Source organism: Natrix helvetica, assembly GCF_964273705.1.
Source record: "Natrix helvetica genome assembly, chromosome: 4".
Lineage (NCBI taxonomy): Eukaryota > Metazoa > Chordata > Lepidosauria > Squamata > Natricidae > Natrix > Natrix helvetica.
In genome coordinates, this window is record NC_138550.1 from 115,447,121 (window position 1) to 115,468,201 (window position 21,081).

The 21,081-nt window shown below is 38.8% G+C and overlaps 2 protein-coding genes across 2 annotated transcripts in view; one reads left to right on the top strand and one right to left on the bottom strand.

Moving 5' to 3' along the window:
- PRELID3A (PRELI domain containing 3A) overlaps positions 1–5,825 on the bottom strand; it is a 31,052-nt gene extending 25,227 nt beyond the window's left edge. The window contains exon 1 of the mRNA XM_081952123.1: positions 5,586–5,825. Coding sequence (XP_081808249.1) covers positions 5,586–5,713 — 128 coding nt within the window. The 5' untranslated portion in view covers positions 5,714–5,825. The remainder of the gene's footprint in view (positions 1–5,585) is intronic.
- Positions 5,826–7,745: 1,920 nt separating this feature from the next.
- Positions 7,746–21,081, top strand: part of AFG3L2 (AFG3 like matrix AAA peptidase subunit 2) — a 29,207-nt gene continuing 15,871 nt past the window's right edge. The window contains exons 1-5 of the mRNA XM_081952771.1: positions 7,746–7,973; positions 9,854–9,953; positions 13,565–13,633; positions 16,630–16,745; positions 18,639–18,791. Of these exons, the coding sequence (XP_081808897.1) occupies positions 7,851–7,973; positions 9,854–9,953; positions 13,565–13,633; positions 16,630–16,745; positions 18,639–18,791 (561 nt within the window). The 5' untranslated portion in view covers positions 7,746–7,850. The remainder of the gene's footprint in view (positions 7,974–9,853; positions 9,954–13,564; positions 13,634–16,629; positions 16,746–18,638; positions 18,792–21,081) is intronic.

A 21,081-nucleotide genomic window follows, 5' to 3' on the forward strand; every position in this document is an offset into this window, starting at 1 on the left:
GTCTTCTGTCACATCCACTTGACCTGGAAATATTCTCTCATTTCTATTAGTTTGTCTCTTTTTTCCCCCTACCATATTTCTGGAAGTTTTAAATTCCTAGATAGTTCTCATCTGTCACTCTTAACATCTATTTATATTTTCCATTTATGCTGAATTCTGATGGCTCCAGAAAACTGACTATGCAAATGAAGTATCTAACAGAGGCATCATGATTCAATGCCTATTCAAGAAACTAGGTCAGTTTGAAAACTATTGCTGATAAGTCTGAAAGTATCCAATGATAAATCAAAATACAAAACACAACCTTTGTTCCCTTCTTGCCTCAGGCTGCTGAATATAAGTCAGCACGTAACACGTGTATATTCTGAACATGTAAGCTGGACTTTGATTTTTAGAAGTACCTTTAGATCATTGAAATTGAAAGGAGAGCAACAGAACATTGTTCTATAGAATCACTTGTTCCACATCTCTTCTTTTAAGTGGCTCTGTTGCAATTCCCATATGCTAAAATATACGTACCTTGAGCTTCTGTTAGATTCTCTTGATAATTAATACTTGCCTGGAGGTTTAATTCATTTACACTTCGTTTATTCTTTTAGCTAATAGCTCTCCCATAATTTAAAATTGAACTGTCCAGTAGAATTTGAAATGAAGGCTAGTGCGGTGTCCTTGGAGTCACAGATAACAGAAACCAAAGCAACTGCCTTTCCTCAGAATGTTAACAGAATGAGAGGAGAGGAGAAAGCATGCAGATACATGAAACACTATTGTTTAAAAAATATGCTGGCTGCATACAGCCAAAGGGAATCTTAATTGTGTGAAGATACTGGAGTATCAGAGCAAGGTTACTCACCATCATATTCAAAGGCATGCTAAGCAAAGGTCTCACAATGTTTTCTTAATCTATCTTGCGCAGAGTAACAAACAAAATATCTAACATCTATAACCATGCTTTGTTCAGGGTTCTTCTACAGTTCCTTGGTGAGAAGGCCTGTGGTTTCTATAATCTGGGCCTGCCAATAAAATATACTTTGTAGGATCTATTTTCAATCACTTTGGTTCTTAATTTAATAGGAGGAATAATATTTGCTCCAACACAGGGAAAAAGCCAGTGTAGTCTAGTAGTTAAGGTGCTGGCCTAAGAACCAGGAGACTTGTGAATTCTGGACTTGTCTTAGACATAAAAAACTGGCTGGAGGACTTTGGGTCAGTCATTCTCTCAGTCCAACCACTTCATTTTACAGGATGAAATGTTTGTGGGGAAAATAGGAGGAGGGAGGAGGAGTATTAGGTACGTTTGCAACCTTGAGAGTTATTTATAAATAATAACACAGACAGGATAAAAATAAAATAAAATGCTGAAAATGCTGATGTGCACTGGTAATTTCAAATCACATTAAACATATCTTTTAGCATGAGACGCAGGATAAATAATTGCAACAAAAACTTCACCAATTCATATCAGTAGTACAATCTCATTCAGTGTGCCAGAACATTCCATTCTTTCCGTCCAAATCTGAAGAGCTGACAGGAACTCTTTTTAAGGCAAGAATGCATACTGGTCATTATCGGTTAACAACCACTTGTTCAGCAACTATTCAAAGTTAGGACAGTGTTGACAAGTGATACTTACGACCAATATTCATATCTGTGGCCCTCCCAACGCCCCTGCAGCCACATGACCACAATTCAGGTGCTTGGAAACTGGCTTACACTTACAGCATCCTGTGATCACCATTTGTGACCTTCTCTGCTGGCTTTCTATAAGAAAGTCAATGGGAAGCCAGTATGAAAGGTTGCAAGTTACTATGGTAAATAATCCCCACTGTTCTTTCTCTCAAAGAAATCCCAAACCATAGGCCCAGGCAGGTAGGCAGCCACCTATCTGGTTGCACTTGTGTTGAGCACACACATGCTGGCCTTGCCGGGATCACACCACAACAAAGTACCCCCACACACTTCTACATCCCAGGTCCGCAAACACCTGCTGCCCTGCTTGTAAAGCCACCGAAGGAGACTTGCAACTTCCTATCAGCTTCCCCATCGTCTTTACTTGGTGGAAGCTGGTTAGAAGTCACGCGTTCCAATCACACGAGGTCCTCACTTAACAACCATGATCCACACTTAACAACAGCAACAGGAATTGCTGGGATTGTTGTCAATAAGAAATCTGGTCATGTGACATCACACTCATAACTTCATTGCTTAGTGATAGAAATTGTAGCCCAAATTATTGTTTTTAAGTGAGCTCTACCTGTACAGTTTTATTCTCTGGCACTTCCATATAGATTGAGACTTTTGCTGGAAGCTAAATGTTTGATACTAAATGTCAGACAAATAATAATGCAAGTTTTAAAAAGCTTCGGGATTTAACCTTAGATAAACTCTGGCAAGATGACAGCTATTCTGGGGTGTTGGTTCATACATCATACCAGTCATGCAGTTCTTTGTGTAGATAAGCAATGGTATGCAAATTTTAGAAAAAGAGTAACAGATAAACAAAAGGTTTAAAAGGCAAAAATAAGACCAGGAAAAGACATCTTCAATATATGTCTCATTTTCGGTTTTTACCTTCTCTGTTATACCATTTCACACAATAGTTTTTTTATTCTTTAAAGCCCTCATTGGTCTCTTTTTGTATTTCATCAATCCTATGGAACCGTAATGTTCTTTGTCTTCTCCTTCACATACTTGTTTTGCAATTTGGTCCTCGTTATTTCTCTATGACCAACATTCTTCTTTTACACTGCTTGCTCATTTTTTGTATTTAATGTTCATTCAACAGTATGCATTCTTATTTCATAAAGTTATAAGCTACCCCCTTCCTCTTGACTTTGCCTCTTTTTGCTTTATTAGAGTTTAACATAGCCAATTTCTACTACAGTCAAGTTATCTTTATATTTCTTTTGATATAACCAACACTCATTTCTATACAATAAATTAGGCAAAAGCACATTCACACAGCCAGCCATATTAAATTATTGGGACAAATATTCATTTTTTGTTCACATTCACGTTCTATCTGCTACCTTTGCACCACAATTTGCATGTCTTAAAAATGTATCCACCTTTGTTTCCATTTCTAGTGGAAGGAGCACTGACCAATATTAAGTATAAGTACTACCGTCTTCAATTTTCATTCTAAAAAAATGATCCTCCACCAAGGAATTATTTCACATATTAATTAAAAAGTTCTCTCTTAGCAGAATATTATTGATATAATTAGAAGAGGAACCTATAAATTTTGGTAGGAAACTGTAGCCACAGGTTTGTATTCTCATTTTTATATCTATTGCAGAATAGGAATGCAGATTTCAAATTGCTGAAATGTCAGTAACAAGATTACAAGATTTTCATCACACCACTATGTGCAATCTTAAGGCTTACCCAATCTAACCAGACACTGTACAGAAAGATAATAAAGGGTAAGTTCACATTCAGATGTCCTTAAACATTCGGAGACGCAAGGACGAGAGTGGCATACTTATAATTGGACACCTCATGCTTCAAAAAAAGGTAAATGTTTCAGAACCACCCTGCCATTTATTAAAATACCCTCTTTCTTCTAGGCTTTCATGGAAGACTAAAAAAGGTGTGACTGTTTAAAGACACCAACTAATTACCTTCAATGCTTTTCAGAAGCACTTAGAAGCCTGAAAAGTAGAATAGCTGAAGGATACTATATTGGGCTTGTTCATATTCATTCTATTAAACAGACAGACAGACACACTCAGTATCAGCTGGAAGAACTGTATGAAGTTCTGGGAAAAGATCAGTGAATAGAAAAGACCTATAGTTTATCCTGAAACTTCATAGAATTATTTTATAATAGCACAGCTATTTAACAGTATATTATGCTACATAATAATGTAGCATAATATACTGTTAAATTATGTACAGTATACATAATACTGTACATAATTTAGGGTATCTGCTATTCATGACTGGACAATCACTGAAGCCTTTAAATGTAAACCAAGTGTATCAAGTGAGTTTGAGGAAATCGTAATTCTAATTTTCATGCAACAAACATAATTTTGCCAGAGAGAAATTATAACTTCTGTTCATGCAAAACAAAAATTATCCAACAGACCATTACAATGAAGACAACTTTTACAGTCCTAAATTCTCTACTTAGAAAATTCCAAAATAATTGGATCATGAATTTATTTCCTCCATATCTGTACACTTGGAGACATATCACAACATTACCTCTTACTTTTAGCCACCCTTCCTTGAAGTGCTAAGTCTGCTTTATATTAATTTGGTCGCTGAAAGGACAAACTCTCTACTAAAAAAAGATGACAAAGAAGAAATGGATTTAGAAAGCAAAATATTTCTTATGTATGCATAGAGAAACATAAACGAGGAAAAACAAATAAACAGTTTGATTAAGTGACAAGTAAAACTAGTCCTAAATCTTCCTCTCTGGCCTCCACCATTTTGACATTTTTGAGTCTGCTTTGGTTATGAAAAAAAAAATCAGAATTTGGACTTGTCGAAGTCCAAATTCTGGATTTTTCATAACCAAAGCAGACTCAAATATGTCAAAACAGTGGGGACCAGAGAGGAAGATTTAGGACTAGTTTTACTTGTCACTTAATCAAACTGTTTATTAAAATTGCACACATCAGAAAACTATTTCTAAAAACCTCAGAACAGGTCAGGCTTTTAAGATCATCCACAAAGGGCTACCCAACCTGGATCACACACGTTTATAGAGGAAGAAAACACCAACTTGATGACCTTCCAGCATCCTAGCAGAAGTGTCCTCTTACCAGTTTCTGTTAGAGGGCAAATCAAGAACTACTTTGCCCTGCAATAAGGACAAGAAGGAAACACTAGGGGGGGAAAAGACCTAGTTACTATAAATTCTGAATTAATGCCTTAAATAAATCAAAATGAGTGTAACTCTCTCTACACCAACCCACCAACACTGGGCAACTTTTAAAGTTCTTCTCACTTTTTACCTAAGTCTTCGACATCACGACCCTGAAGTCGGCAAAGCTACAGCAATTAGGCAGAGACGTTGTAGGAAACGGGGTTCCCTGGCGCTAACCAATAAACTGTGGGTTAACAGGCTGCGTTCACACAACATCTTGAATCAGAATAGAGCTGGAAGGGATCTTGGAAGTCTCCTAGTCCAGCCCCCTGCTCAAGCAGGAGATCCTCTACCATTTCAGGCAAGACACCCCAGAGGTCTTTAAGGGGCGTGCATAAGCGTAACCGCATGCCTACCGTCCCTGTCCTAATATTCCCTTCTTTCGTATTCATTTCATGTATACATAACCATGTTTATACTTATCTCTGTTATCTCATTGTATCTTTAGGGAACATTCCGGGGATCCAGGCGGGATGGTTTGTAAATCGTGGGTTATGGATTAGCCCACTGCGCAAATCCAAGAAATAAACCACGATTTCATTAGCGCCAGCAGAGTGGATCAATTCAGTCTTTCCCATTAAAGGGAATTTAAAGGGACGGCAAGACGGCAAGCTAGGAAAAGCTGGAGCTCTTCCACAGAACAGGCTAGAGAGGAACCCGTGCTGGATGTCAAGCTACGTTCTCCCCTTCTGCCTTCCCTTACCCGAATTCGTGTTCCGAGCTCCAGATCTTCATCCTGCAAAGAGAGGTGGCTGCGAGGCGGAAGGCACCGGCTTCTGGACTCCAAAGGCAAAGCTTCTCGGATAGGAATGTGGCCGGAGACGTCAGCATCTGCGTCACCAAGGCAAGGGCAGAGCATCTCCTGGGTCAGCCATTCTCAGCTCTGGCAGGCGGGAAAAGGCGGGCCGAGCACGCAAGGAAAGACGGCAACGCCCTTGAAGCCGGAGACGCCGAGTTCACCTTGTCGGTCGGCGCCGTCATTGCTACGCGGCTTTAGGCCACGCCCCCGCCTCTGTGAGCGGCCGGGCTTTTTCCCCCGCCCTTTTTTCTAAAGCAGCTTTTCGTTGTGTGAGTGACAGCGCGCGCGCAAAGTTTTATTAAAGGTGGCCTCAGTCGAGTCGAGTCTGTTCCGAAAGCAGAATAATAAATCTCGGGTTTGCTGGATTTTTATTTGATGAAAGATGCAATCCGGTACTGCTTTATCGGGACAAATCCTACCGAAATCAGTAGAACTGTATTTCTCAACTCTGGCAACTTCAAGAGATCTGGACTTCAACTCCCAGAATTCTCCAGACAGCCGTGCTGTTCTAGGAGTTGAAGTCCAGTCCTCTTGAAATTGCCAGGGTTGAGAAGCACTGCGAGTAGAACTTACTTCCGAATGGGCAGCACTTTAAAGAAGAACGTCCTCATTTTAAAATATGCCTGGCTAAATCCACCGAATTTAATAATTAATCATATTGGCTCACTAATTTTAATTAAAACAGAAAAAGAAACTCTTAGCCCTATCAGATGGGCATGTTCACTTAGTAGGTATTTTGGTTAGAGTTGACAGTGAGCATTGTGCAATTTCAGCTGTTACCTAATGTACAGTTACTACTATATGTAGTGCAACCCCAACCAACTGGATTCAGCCAACTGGATTAGTATTTAATGTTAGAAAAAGTTTCCAGATGCCCAGTATAAATCAACTTCCTTGTAATTTAAAGTATTTTATTCCCTGGTTTAAAAACCTTAATAAAACAGATTTTTAAGTCCTTTCCAAACTATTTTTTTTCTGGAGAAAGGGTAGACCAGTCATGCAGTGATGTAATAATGTGAACAAAGGCCAAGATAAACCTTTTTTTGCTATTGATGCCCTTGCTGCTTATCAGAATGTCCTAGAACTCAGAGTATCACATTTATATAGTCCAGTTCAAGCTGGTTCAGCAAGGGCATCAGTCACATCTATCATGCCATTATAAAATTGAAATATAGAAAAAAAAAGTGACCTCAACGACTAAAAGAATGCAAATGTCCAGTTGTCTGCAAGGGGTATAAATCCTTCCATTCCCCACCATCTAGTCAGAACTGAAGGAGCTTTTTGTATGAGAAGCAAAACGTCTTCAAACAAAAACCAGAAAGTCCAGTTGCCTCTTGAAAAAGCACCTTTGGGACAACCATGACCTGGATGACTAAGACTCTCCATAGACATATAGAAAAGTTTTTCAGATTGGGAGCAGACTTGAAACCATGTTTTTATTTTCTGGATTATTACCATTTAATTAGAAAACAGTTCATGTTCATTTAACATAATTGCCACAATTTCATTTCTACTTACTTGAACATAAATCCCATTGATTATTGAGCAATTTCCTTAACACAGTGAGTCTTGTATTCCTCACAAACTAGAATCTAGTAGCCCAGTTTCCAGCATCAGGTGTTTCTAAGAATTCTGAAAAAAACCAAGCCAGTTATATTTGACTTGCTCTGTTCAAGCCTTATTCTTCTTCTTATTATTATTATTGTACTGTCTTGAAGCAAAAGCATACAAAAGAAAGTCGTCTTTATCCTCCTCTGCGAAACTGATTATGTATGAAGAAGGTCTGCAAATATAATTCTAAACTTACAACTTTTCAAACTTATTCTCTCTATTTATGCTATTTTGGTCCGGATTTTGGGCTACTTTGGCGGATCTTTTTCCTATTTCCTAAAGATCCTTCTGGAAAAGCACGGAGGCGCTGTTGCACGAAAACTGCCGTGGGAAACAGCGGCGCTTTCACAATTAAGAAAAAAGAAAGGACTGCAAAAAGAAACGGGACGCTCGCAGGCAAACGACAGGCGCTGAGACGCTCTGCGCGCGCATGGGAAAGAGGAGGAGGACGTCGACGTGATGACGCAAACGGAGCGCCGGGAGCGTGTGGTTCAGCCTCTTCGGTAGGCGTGAGAGAGTTGTGTTTGTGGGGCCTTTAGGCCTGTTTGTGGGGGAGCCATGGCTCATCGCTGCCTGTGGCTGTCGCGCGGTTGTTGCCGGCGGACCCCTACTCGGGTCCCCGGACCTCAGCTGCAGTTTTGGTCCCGAGGTCGAGCTGTCCCTTCCCGCTCCTTGAAACAGGTGAGTCACATACGATAAGCAGGGCAAGGGCAGAGGGGTGTCTTCTTTCCTCCACTGCTGCCCTCCCCCCAAAAGCGCTTCTTGAGCCCCTAATCACCCGAATCGACTGAGCCAGCGGCCGGGGACGAAGCACATTTGCGTAGCTTGCGTTTTTGCTCGCGGCGGCAAGAACGCAACAGATCTGCATGTTCAGATCAGGATCGCTCCCTTTCGGGCAGCCTTAATACTAATGCATATCCTATAATCTTTTTAAACGGGGCGTCCTCTGTGGCAGACTTAAAAGTGAACTTCAACATCATCAGAAAATTTAAAACACATTACAGTGCAACAAAATCCCCTACTCTCTTGTCATGTGCTGGGATTCTCGAAAAATGCTTGGCTAGGTGCCTGATTCCATAAGGAAGCATGAATTTTATTCCGCATGGTTTTTAGTAGCTATTAATTATGCTTTAGTTATCTGGTAAGTAATTGTAGAAAAAATATTTTTCTACGATGACAGTAATATTTTTACTGTCAACTCATGATTTAATTAGGGCATGGTCGGAACCCTGAGAATGACTTGGGAAAGAGATTAACTTAAAGAAGTTTTGTTCCATTGTAAGTTGTAGAAAAAAAGCTTCCCTCAGCTGTTCAAAACAAGCACAAAAATGTATGGTGGACGGCTGGACCATTTTGTTGCTTGCATAACCCAGCCCTTCATAGTCTGTTCCTCAGTGAATCCCAGCTTAGCACAATATATGAACCTTACATAACCTTAAAATCGTTAAACAGAAAAATGAGACTTCTGTTAAATTTGTTGCCAGAAGTATACAGTACAGCCTTCTGTCTCAAAGATGCTTTTTCAAAAGGCGAATGGTCTATGTTTTTCCTTCAAGGAAAAAAACATAGCCCAGCTGCCTTTTGAAAAAGCATCTTTGAGACCACCATGGTCTGGATGACTAAGAATCTCCATAGACATTTGCTACAACATTCTATTTCCCCTTTACCAGACACTTTTATTTCTGTGCTAATTGTGAAAACTACTTGTATTCCATGGCTCACATAGATATCAAGGAAGAGCTAACAGGGATTATCCACGCCTCATTTCCTCATTCATGGGCTTTCTGATCATTTCTGGTGATCACTATATTGTTAGACATGAGGCTGATGTAACTTTTAAGAAATTCCCAATGTGCTTCCTGTATGGGTGTGATATTGTTGGATGTTAAAAGCCATTTTGAAGTACTGCTTTCCTGGGGCTCTCATAGGAATTCAGAAGAAGTTAGGGAATGTACAATATAATGGAAGTGTGACATCAGTGAGATATAATCCTGGATAGGTTTATGTAAATTCAAATCTAAGAGAATATTGGATGCAGTTTATCAGTAATCCTTACTGTAAGCATCTTTTTTTAATATTATATTTACTTTATTTGAATAACATGTAAAAATTCCATTTCAATCAAACTGTGTGTTGTCTGGGTACAGTGGTTTTTAGGCAATTGTAATCAAAATGCTTACAATAACATCACAATAACATTGATACTATAATAACAATAATATTTAGCTTGTCTATTTTATCAAATTTCCATTTTAACATTTATCCTTTTTATGTCCCTGCATTTCTAACTTGTTTTTATTGTCTAACCATTGATAAAATAAGTCCCATGTCAAAAATTATTCAGCTTCTTCTTTGCCCTTAATAGTAAGCGTTAGACTATCCATTTGTTCACATTCTAATATTTTTTTAATTACATTTTCATCTGTTGGGATCTCGCCACACTTCCATTGTTGAGTGACTTACTGTAAACATTGTAAGTTATTTTAAAATGTGCCTAAAATTGTACTTTAAAAAATCTGAAAAGATTTTCATTCTTACAATGATCATTCTCATTTTTTCAGCTTCATGATAAAGTGATCTCCCAGGTTCCTACAAACAGAAACAGTGTCCTTGTCAATGTAATTGCTGCTTACCAAAAACTCTTTTCCCAACCTCCAAAAGGTAATTATTGTTATATAATAGTGATGCCATATACCTTACATACTGTTATCTCCTTTATGTAAAAGTATGTATACAGGTAACAAGACTTATTCTTAATGGTAAGAGAGCGATATGAAACTGATTTGCAGATTGTTTTATAGTTTAAAAAGTACTCAAATTCAGTCACGTTAAGTAAATCAGCTGAGATAATAGGAATCTAACTCTAATTTCAAAAGAATTGTTCAAAATATGATTATGTTTCATATATTTGCTATCATTTTCTGCAAAATGTGCATTTTATTAAAAAGTAGCAAAGTTTAAAATGTAATCAATGAAATTTTTATTTCCATTTGGAAAATTTGTTATATCATCTTAAAATAATAAATAAATAAATAAATTTGAATTTATTAGCCGCTCCCTTTCCAGACAGGACTCGGGGCGGCATACAGTAGAGCATATAAAACATAGAACATATGTACAGACACATAAACATACACATATACAAAGACATACATGCACGGAGGAGGTAACAAATTACATCACATTTAGACAATTAAAAATCACCATTAAAATATCCCATTTACAATAACACAATTTAAAAATTTTAAAAATTTAAAACGACTGTCAGGAGGAATAAGGAAAAAATGTACGGTTGAGCCAGGCCAGATAATTGAAAGAGGTGGGTCTTCAGCTGTACACGGAAGGAGCGGAGATCGGAAATAATCCTGATGTCACGGGGGAGGTCATTCCACAGGGCTGGGCCCATCACAGAGAAGGCTCTGCTCCTGGGTGTCGCCCCCCGACACTGTTTAGCGGACGGCACCCGAAGAAGTCCTTCTCTGTGTGAGCGGATTGGTCGTAGGGATGTATGGGGCAGGATGCGATCCTGCATGTAACTAGGTCCTGTGCCATGAAGCGCTTTAAAGATCATAATCAAAACCTTGAAACGCACTCGGTAGACCACAGGAAGCCAGTGCAGCTCGCGCAGGAGAGGTGTTACAGGGGAGTATCTAGTCCTCCCCATAATCACCCGCGCGGCCGCGTTCTGGACCAACTGCAGTCTCCGAGTGCATCTCAAGGGAAGCCCCATGTAGAGAGCATTGCAGTAGTCCAGGCGAGACGTCACTAGCGCATGGGTGACTGTGCGTAGGGCATCCCGGTCCAATAAGGGGCGCAATTGGCGCATCAGGCGAACCTGATGGAACGCCCTCCTTGCCACGGCTGTTACATGGTCATCCATGGACAGCCGGGCATCCAGGAGGACGCCCAAATTGCGCACCTGTTCCATGGGGGCCAGTTGCACGCCCCCAATGGCCAGAGATGGAAGCCACTGGTTGAACCGGGAGGCCGGAAGCCACAGCCACTCCGTCTTGGAAGGGTTGAGTTTTAGTCGGTTGCCATCCATCCAGACCCGTACGGCCTCCAAACACCGGGACATCATTTCAACGGCCTCATTGGGGTGGTTTGGGGTGGAAATGTATAGCTGAGTATCATCAGCATACAGATGATATCCCACCCCAAAACCACGGATGATCTCGCCCAGCGGTTTCATGTATGTGTTGAACAGGAGAGGCGAGAGCACCGACCCCTGTGGCACCCCACATGTGAGGGGGCTCCGGGTCGATCTCTGCTCCCCTGCCAACACACGTTGCGTCCGGCCAGAGAGGTAGGAGCCAAACCACCGTAAAACGGTGCCCCTGACTCCCAGCCCCTCTAGCCGGTGCAACAGGATACCATGGTCGATGGTATCGAACGCCGCCGAGAGATCTAATAGGACCAGGATAGAGGAACAACCCCTATCTCTGGCCCTCCAGAGATCATCAACCAACGTGACCAAGGCCGTCTCCGTGCTGTGCCCGGGTCGGAAGCCGGACTGGCGCGGGTCTAGATAATCATTCTCCTCCAGGTGACGTGGAAACTGTTGTGCCACCACACTCTCTACAACCTTCGCTAAAAAAGGAAGGTTGGAGACTGGACGATAATTGACTAGATCCGTTGGGTCCAGGGAAGGCTTCTTGAGCAGGGGCCTCACAACCGCCTCTTTCAAGGCGGCCGGCAGAAACCCCTCACCCAACGAAGCGTTCACTAGGCCCAGGAGCCAGTCGCGCGTAACCTCCCAGGATGCCAGTACAAGCCAGGAGGGACACGGGTCCAATAAACATGTGGTGGGTCGCAGACATCCACGCAACCTGTCCAAATCCTCGATGGCAACCGAGTCAAACTCCTCCCAAAGCGGTCCCTCAAGACTCGCCAAATATGCAACAGCTACATCTTCCTGAAATCCTATAATATCGGTAATACTTACTGGAAGCTATGCAATGAGATTTAAACTCATAATATGCATGATTCAACTATTCTATAATTTTAGTTTCAACATCTTAAAATTCAAAGATATCAATAGAATTATGCATGTATTTTCATAATTTTTTGAAAACTTTCTCTAGCTCCAAGTACTTTCAAATCAAAATACTTTTTTCTTTTAATTTTTAAAAAAAAATCAAAGGAGATATCTAAAAGTGGACATTTTCTGAAATTGAACAATTAATGTCCAATTTAATATTGATAAAAGAAACTAAAGAAAGTACACTGAGTTGTCTTTATGATATAAAAATGAAATGTAACATTTTAGCTTAATATCAAAATGTCTACTCTATTATTATTTATAAATGTTTAAAAACATTCCCTTAAATAATATAGGTAAATATTTGATTTTTGATGCCCCTTTTCTTTATGTCAACTGAATCAAATACGGTAGTCTTAAATGTGGCTTTGTTTTTATAAGAAATGTGCACATATATACAAATTTTGAATGTCAAAAATCATTCTAAAGCACAAATCAGAAGTCATCTTGTCTATTTCTTCCTCATACTGGAATCCGCCAGGGATAATATTTTTTTTCCTTCTTTTGGTATGAAAAGGAATGTGTTTGTGAGCCTGAGCAAATATATTTCCTTTGCTTAGTAACTGTAGCTTAACTGAATTAGTCAGTTGATGAATTAAGGATCTAGGAATATAAATATATGGAAGAACTAAGTTACAAGTACGTCTCACTTTTTTTATTAATGGGAGTTTTATTTTATTTGTTTGTTTAATCAATCCCAGTCCAGACTAGCTGACTGTATAGCTTACACATAAAAGAAAAAAAAAGTAAAAAAAAAAAGGAAATCCAGCCTTAATCTAGAAAATATTAATCTAAACTAAAAGGAGCTCCTCCATCACCTTATTTATTCCATGGCTTGGGAGAACAACTTGGTTTTCTCCTCTCCCCCCACCCCTCCCCGGTTTCTGGAATATCATGAGGGTGGGAGCTGCACAAATCTTTGAGAGGTAGCGTTTCAGAAAATAGCTGCTGCAACCAAATTGATATGCTTATTGGATATGTAAACTGACCCTGTTTGATAGACAGAATCTATAGATTACACCCATCCTTCTTGATTACACCCAATGTGCAAAAGCAGCTTGTGGTAAATGGTCCCTCCACTAGTAATGCTGTTTGCCCTGAAGGGCTTGAAAGGTGATAACCAGCACCTGGAATTGCACCTGGAAGCCACCTGATAATTTATATAATGAAACTTTACTGTCTTAGGCATCAATGTCAAGGTTGTTTTATTTCCAATGCTTTATTTTAATAGGATTTGAAAAATATTTTCCTGGGGGAAAGAAACCTAACGATGAGAAAGATCCCAGTGAGGAACCCAAAGGTACCAAGATGCTCTTACATTAGAGGCCTGTATGTAGGATGAATATTCACTTGGTTACTTCCATTTTAGTACTCATTAACTCAAATGATCATTTGCACTAGTACACATGTTTGTTGTTTTATAATTCAGTGCTTAAACTTGTTTAAATGACTCCCTCTAAAGATAGTCTTACTGTTCTTCACTTGTGTTATTTTACTTTCTGTGAATACTTTTTAGCTAGAAAAAAATATATTGTGTTAGTGCACATTTCAGATTTGACTTCATATTAAATTGCTATTTCATTGTCAGATTTGTTATATATTAGGTATTGCTCAAAAGCAAAGAGCTGATTATTTGATTACTGTTGTGTATTTTACCGGTAATCCTTGACTTACAATCATATGTTTAATAACCGCTCAAAGTTACAATAGCACTGGAAAAAAGTGCAAAGAAATACCATATTATTTCAGAGTATAAAACACACCTTTTTCCCTTAAAAAAAAAGAGGCTGAAAATTTGGGTGTGTCTTATACACTGAATACAGGGAGGGAAGAAATGAGCGAAAAACGGGCCCATTTTCTGTTTTTTACTCATTTGGGATGGGGCAGAAGCATTTAAGACTACTCATGCCCTTTTTAAAAAAAAATGGGCCTGTTTTCTTGAAAAACGGGCCATTTTTGGGAGGTCTGCAGACTGCAAAAACTTTTTTTTTAAATTTGCCTCTTCAAAATCTTGGTGCATCTTATACTCCGGTGCATCTTATACTCCGAAAAATATGGTAGATAATACAGTAGAACCCCTGGTCACAACCATAATTCGTTCCATAATTTTGGTCCAAACCGATTTGGTCGTGATCCGAACCTAATTTTGGAAATTTGGCACTTACAAAAAAATGGCACGGAAGGGGAAATCGGTCACGAGGAGGAAAAAAAAGTGAACTTTTTGGTTGGAACCTGATTTGGTCATGGTCAAAAGCGTTCGTGACCAGAGGTTCTACTCTAGGTACCCAGAAATTTGTGCTTAATTTTTTATATCTGTTTCCTGCATGATACCAGGAAATCTTTGTTAATCTTTACATAAGTTGCAAAATTAGGTATATAGCCTTCATTGATAATTCAAACTATATTCATTTGAGGTGGGGAAGACTCTGCTACGATGATCTGTAATTAAATTTCTAGCCCCTTTCATGATTTTTCTTTCTTAGCTAATGTGAAAATTGCAGTTAAAATGCCCATAGAACAACCCTTGTCAGTCCGCTTGAATATCTCATTTTTAATGCCTACAGCTACAGTGGGATTTTAATATATTACACAAACAGGCTGTGGCACTATCAAAATCATTTCAACATTTGATTTTTGATGTTTTAGTTGTTAGATAGAACCATAGATTGAAAGAATCTTATCTGTCTTGCACACTAATATTAGGTGCTATATTCCAAATGAATCTCCCTGAAGGGTTATGATTGCAGCAGGAATGCCTAAGCTGCTACTTCAGAGCAAGAATAGGAGGAGGATGCAAGGAATCATAGACTCATAAGGTTGGAAAGGATCTTGGGTGTCATTTAGTCCAACCCGCTGCCCAAGGCAGGAGTCCTTATTCCATCATGGACAAATGGTTGTCCAGTCCTTTCTTAAAAGCCTCCAGTGAGGGAGCACCCAAAATTCCGGTAGGCAAGCTATTCTATTCTAACTGTTTTAAATTAGGAACTAAAGAAATGTATCCTTAGTTCCAGATTGGATCTCCCTCTGATAAGCTTCCATTCATTGCGTCTTATCTTGCCTTCAGCTATTTTGGAGAATAAATCGACCATCTTTTCACAGTGACAGTCTTTCAAGTATAGAAAGACAACTATAATGTCATTCCTAAGCCTTCTCTTTGTTTGGCTAAACGTACCTTAGTTTCCTTGGGATCCACAGGGCATCTGAGAGATGAAACTGAATTTTCAGCCTTCTATTTTGCAGGCCATAACATTAGTACAGATATTTTAATAAATACATCTGGAAATGTATGCTAAGCTTCCACCCATTGCTTCTTGTCTTATTGAAATCCAATATTGTGCCAGAAAATTACAAGCAGTCTTTGAAACATTACAGTCATACCAGTTTATTTCTTGATAAGGTCCTGAAGGGCTATCTGTAATTTGTAAATTGGTTACAAAACTGTCTCTCTCAGTATTTGCATGTTCCAATGGTAGTAGTAGCCTAATCACATAATTTGAATATTAGTATTTTTCTTAGGTTATTAACTTGAAGTGGCTGGGTAGATGCAAACTTTGTAAAACCTCAAAAACTCCAGAATCAGATGTTTATAGTTTTATATACTTTGTGGGAAAGAAGCCATGGGACTCCTGACACAAGGAAGGCAGTGCTTGCCAGAGATATCTTTCTCTATAGCAAAGCTGAAACTACACTAATTCTTTCAATGAAATGCCATCCTGCAAAAAAGAATGTCAAATGGGTTCCAAATAAACATTTGTTAATGTTGCAATCTAATTAAAATAATATAATTGTTGTATAATGGTATAGTTAATTATCCCCCCTTTTTTTTTCTTACATTAAAAATTAGCATTCGATAACTTTTGAAAGACTCCAGGATTACATTCTAGGTTTTCAGAGTCCTCAGGTTGTGGAACTACTGGCTTTGAGATTATTGGCAAACCAAAATCACTGGAGCTTTCTCATCACGTATTGCAATAAACTATCCTGTATAATAGCATCTGTATTCAATTAGATGGGAAATCATGGGCAACAACAGTTAATCTTAGATGTTGGATGTAATAGATTTTCTCAATCAAATTTGCATCGTCATGCATACTTTCTTGATAACCCAACAGTTTAAATATGCAAAATATAATTTTGATGGTGGTATAATTACTTGAAGCTCTGTTCTACTATTATAAGCACTTAATGTTGTATAAATATTGTGCATACAGAACTGTCTATATCTGAGAATGTCAGTTTGATAATTTTTATAAAACTTTGATAGTTTCCATTGAAACGTATTTATGTTTATTATAGATGCAAAGGAGGCTGAGTCCCAGCAACCTTCCAAATCTGGCAGTGGAGGAGGTAGTGGTGGAGGCAAAAAAGGTGGCAAGAAAGAAGATTCTAACTGGTGGTCAAGATTACAAAAGGTTCCAATTCTTTTTCGAAGAGATAGCAGAAAGTTGGGTTGGAGGTGTAAATAATGGATCCTTGAGAGAGACAATGGCCCTATCTGAAGGAAATGATGATGCATCCCCTCCTAAAGAATACTCAACCCAGCAACAATAATAACAATAATCTAGTCTCCTTTTTTAGGAAGGTTGCTGAAGTGGACTAACATTCACTATACTTTTCAGTTGGGCTTCAGACTAAATATGGTACTGGAACTTTATTGGCTGCCCATATGGAAGATCTGTGGTGGGACTGGGATACAGAAGTGTGATTGATGCCATTCCCCGCCCCCTGCCCCCCAAGGTTAAGAGCAACAGGCACCATTTTACAATGGTTTCTGAAGAAGATGTTCCAGTCAATGGTAGTGGAGATAGTAAAAGTTGCCTGGGGCTGCTCTGTTATGAAGTACTGCAAGGCTTGTCACTTGTATCCCTTTTATACACATTTGTATGAAGTTACTTGAAGAGATTATTCTCCAGCAGGTGGAGACATAATCCAGGCATGGGTATGACTCCGTCAGGATCCAATAGGACTGGGTCTACAAGTATTAAAGACACGCCCACGAGGCTACTCCCCAGAAATAGACTCAATTGATCCTTAGATTAGCTGTGTCTTCTATCTCTCCTTACCAAAAAATTTCTAAGTCTCCGAGGTGGGGTGTGGGAGGAGTCACTGTATGGGTATTGTTACGGCCCAATTGCCTGGAGACTGAGGTAATCTGAGGACACTCCCTCTGCTCCTCCTGGTGACTCCCCAGATCAACCTCAGTCTTCAGCCTAACAGGAGATATACAGTGACTCTCCAGTAATTTTAGATAGAGTTCTGTATTTTGTTAGAATTCTTTTTCCTTTCTAGTTTTTACAGGGTTTTTAAAAAAATTCTAATTCTATCCTAAATCTTCTCTACTTCTCCATTTGGCATTCCTCCTCAAATTTATCTCCCTCAGGCTCATTCTGAGCCGATCAGAACACAACAGCCTTTGCGAGGCTCGTTCTCCTCAGATCTCGCTGCCTCAGCAGCCTAAGGTCTTTCGCCCGGCCTACGAGGCTCGCCCTCAGGCTTATCAGGCTGATCGCTGCTACCGCGCCGCCATTTCATGGGGAGAGATATTATTATATCGTTTCAGATTGCTAACAGCGGTCTACAAGTCACTCCATCTATTTCTGGGGAGTAGCCTCGTGGGCGTGTCTTTAATACTTGTAGACCCAGTCCTATTGGATCCTGACGGAGTCATACCCATGCCTGGATGATGTCTCCACCGTCCTGAGAAAGGGCGTATCAGATGAGGACCAACGCCCATTCTTTAGCACAGAGTCCACTGATACCTGTTTTATTTCTTAACCTAGCCCAAACAGGCATTCTAGTAAAGCTGCTATCTTATATCTGGAGAGAAGGGAATGCAAGCTCCTCAAAGTCCTTGTGGGCTGGAGCAACATAAAAGCCTTATTAAATAAATACATTAACATGATATTCCATTTGGGATGCTGTTAATTTAAGAAAATGTTATTAAATCAAATTCTTTATTAGTGTACAAAGCAATACAAATTATGCCACTCTGTGTTTTAAATGTATAAGTCTCTGACCTAAACTCTGTTTGTGGAAAACATCTGTATTTATCTCAATATAATCTTTGCTTGTATTTATAATTTATAGTGCCTGTCATTTAATGCATTTTCAGGTAATGTACAGAACTCAAATATTTTTAGAACAGTATAAAACTCTGAAAGATATTGTACACTGTAAAAGATATTGTAATTAGTAGGATATTTAAAAAGCTACATGCTTGTTTTTGTTAGTATAAAATAAGAAATTGTTATCTTTTTATACAGAATTGTCTTCTGGAGGTAGTAATGCCTTTTCTTTCTTTTTAGGGTGATTTTCCCTGGGATGATAAAGAGTTCCGATATTATTTCATTTCAACTTCTCTTTTCTGGTCTGTGGTAATCTATTATGTTGTGTTCAGGAATTCTGGAAGAGAAATCACATGGAAAGACTTTGTCAACAATTATCTTTCCAAAGGAGTCGTAAGTAGCCATAGGAAGTAATCTTATGAAATATAGCATCACTATATAATTTATAATTAATGTGATTAAGCTCACCTCAATACCGATTAGCCTAGATAATTGTAGACCATTTACTGTAATCTGGTTTGGGTTAGCATTTTATAAGTAAAATAACTACCGTGTTTCCCCCAAAATAAGACAGGCTCTTATTTTCTTTTGACCCTCGAAATGAGCACTTATTATTTTTGAGGTGAAGGAGGCGGCAAGTGTGGTCACGTCATGGCTGCTGCGGTGTTGCAATATTTTTGGAGAGGGCTTGTTTTCAGGAGAGGGGGCTTATTTTAGCACATGCTCTCAAAAGCCTAATTGGGCTTATTATCCGGGGAGGTTATATAATATCAAAGAGCAGTAACCAGAATTAGTGTTTTCCATGCAGAAGACTCAATCCCTTGTGTCCCCTGCTACAACATGACTCTTATCTAAAATCCTAGAAGAACTGATGCCAGTCAGAAAAGAGGACAATTGTAACTCACCTGACATAACTGAACTATAAAGTATTTAGACATTCCTTACTATTTGTCATGAATCTGTTGAAAGATGAAGTTGACAAAATCTGTAACTTTATAGGTTGTCTGTTCTTGATGGAGTGATGGATTGGCTTGCATAAGGCAGTTTCCTGTATTCAGTGGAAACCAGAATCACTGTATGATGGTTCCCCATGATACAAGACCCAAATACACTAATATTTATGTGTGAGTTTCTTAATGAGGTGCTTTAGTTTCTAGAAAGTACTTTAGGTTCTAAATATTATGGGTGTTCTCATTGTTTACTTGTATATTAATTAATGTGTGCCAGAGTTCAGATACTTAACGTTGTAATTGGTATAATAACTTTCAAGATGTGTGTGTTTCAAAAGACAGTATTCTAAAGTTGACACAAGGAATAGTTTTATTGATCCATAAACTGAAGTAAAATAGCAGTTAAAGTCTTAAAACTAGAACTGGAGGAATCTGTTTGATTCAGCCATGGAAACCTATTGGCTGATCTGGGGCCACTCTTTCAACCCATTCTACTCTACATTATTGTTATTATTGAATTAATGTAAAAATGTGCCCATGTAAATTGATTTGAATTTCCAGAAGGAAAAAATAGAATATAAAGATTGCATATCCTGGAGATTATATCGTATCAGGATGTGGATCATTAGCTTGTCTGAAGTCGTAATGATCTGGTGACAAAGAAACAAACATTTCCTTCCTTCCTCACCAGATCACCCAAAGAAAGAGATACAGAGAAATTTGATTTCAAACTGCCATATTTTTAGAAAGAGAGAAGGACCTTCCCAGGTTTGACAGGTGGGGATATAAAAGAATCACGTTGGATAGTCCCATGTTTATCCTAAGCCATCTTGTCTGATAAACAGAACATAGTATCTTGAACAGGTTTTCACTTGGAATGTTCTTACAGGTCTTTAACAAAATAATCATTTTACCCCACATTTCCATATGAATAAATACAAGTCCTAGTTTCAGAACTTTACGAGTCATAAACCTATTTTTTTTTAAAATCTATCCTTCTTTTGAGAAGGTAGTAGTACATAGAGTTTATTTATTTATGTATTTATTTGGTTTACGAGGATGCCCATCCTAAATAATTCTTGGCTGCTCACAACAATAAAACCAGTGATTATAAAACAAGAATAAAAGCAATAAAGCAAACCCTTGGAATCTTAACCATCTCCTTAAGATGCCCCACAGAAGGCTGTGGTCACCCTCATCCAAACTATTTGTCTATACTCCATGCAATCCTATCTCAGCATCTAAATAATAAGCCAGATCTTGATAGCCTACCTAAAAGCTAAAATGGTGGTGGTGGTGGCCTTCCAATCATTGGGGAGAGGGTCTTCTGTAAGGTAGGGGCAATCCAGAAAAGGCACACTTCCCATTAAATGACATTTCAGGGAAGAGACCTGGAGCATGCCTACCTTACCTAATCTGGTGGTATGGGCAGACATTCTAAGGGAGAAGAGGTCCCACAAATTTACCACATACACAGTGAACTGAAGGCAAGATATTCTCTAACTCTTGTTTTTTTTAAAAAAAAAAATCATGATCCCCCCCAAGAGAAGCAAATAAGTACCTTCTTATTAGTATATATATATATACTAATAGGCTTAGTGGCTAAGACTCCTGCCTAAGATATAATACAGCCCAGGTTCAAATCCCAGTAAGGGTATGGCTAGCTGATGAGAGCTAATTAGTTCGAAATAGATCTATACTAGTCTCTATTTATTTATCACTACAAATACAAC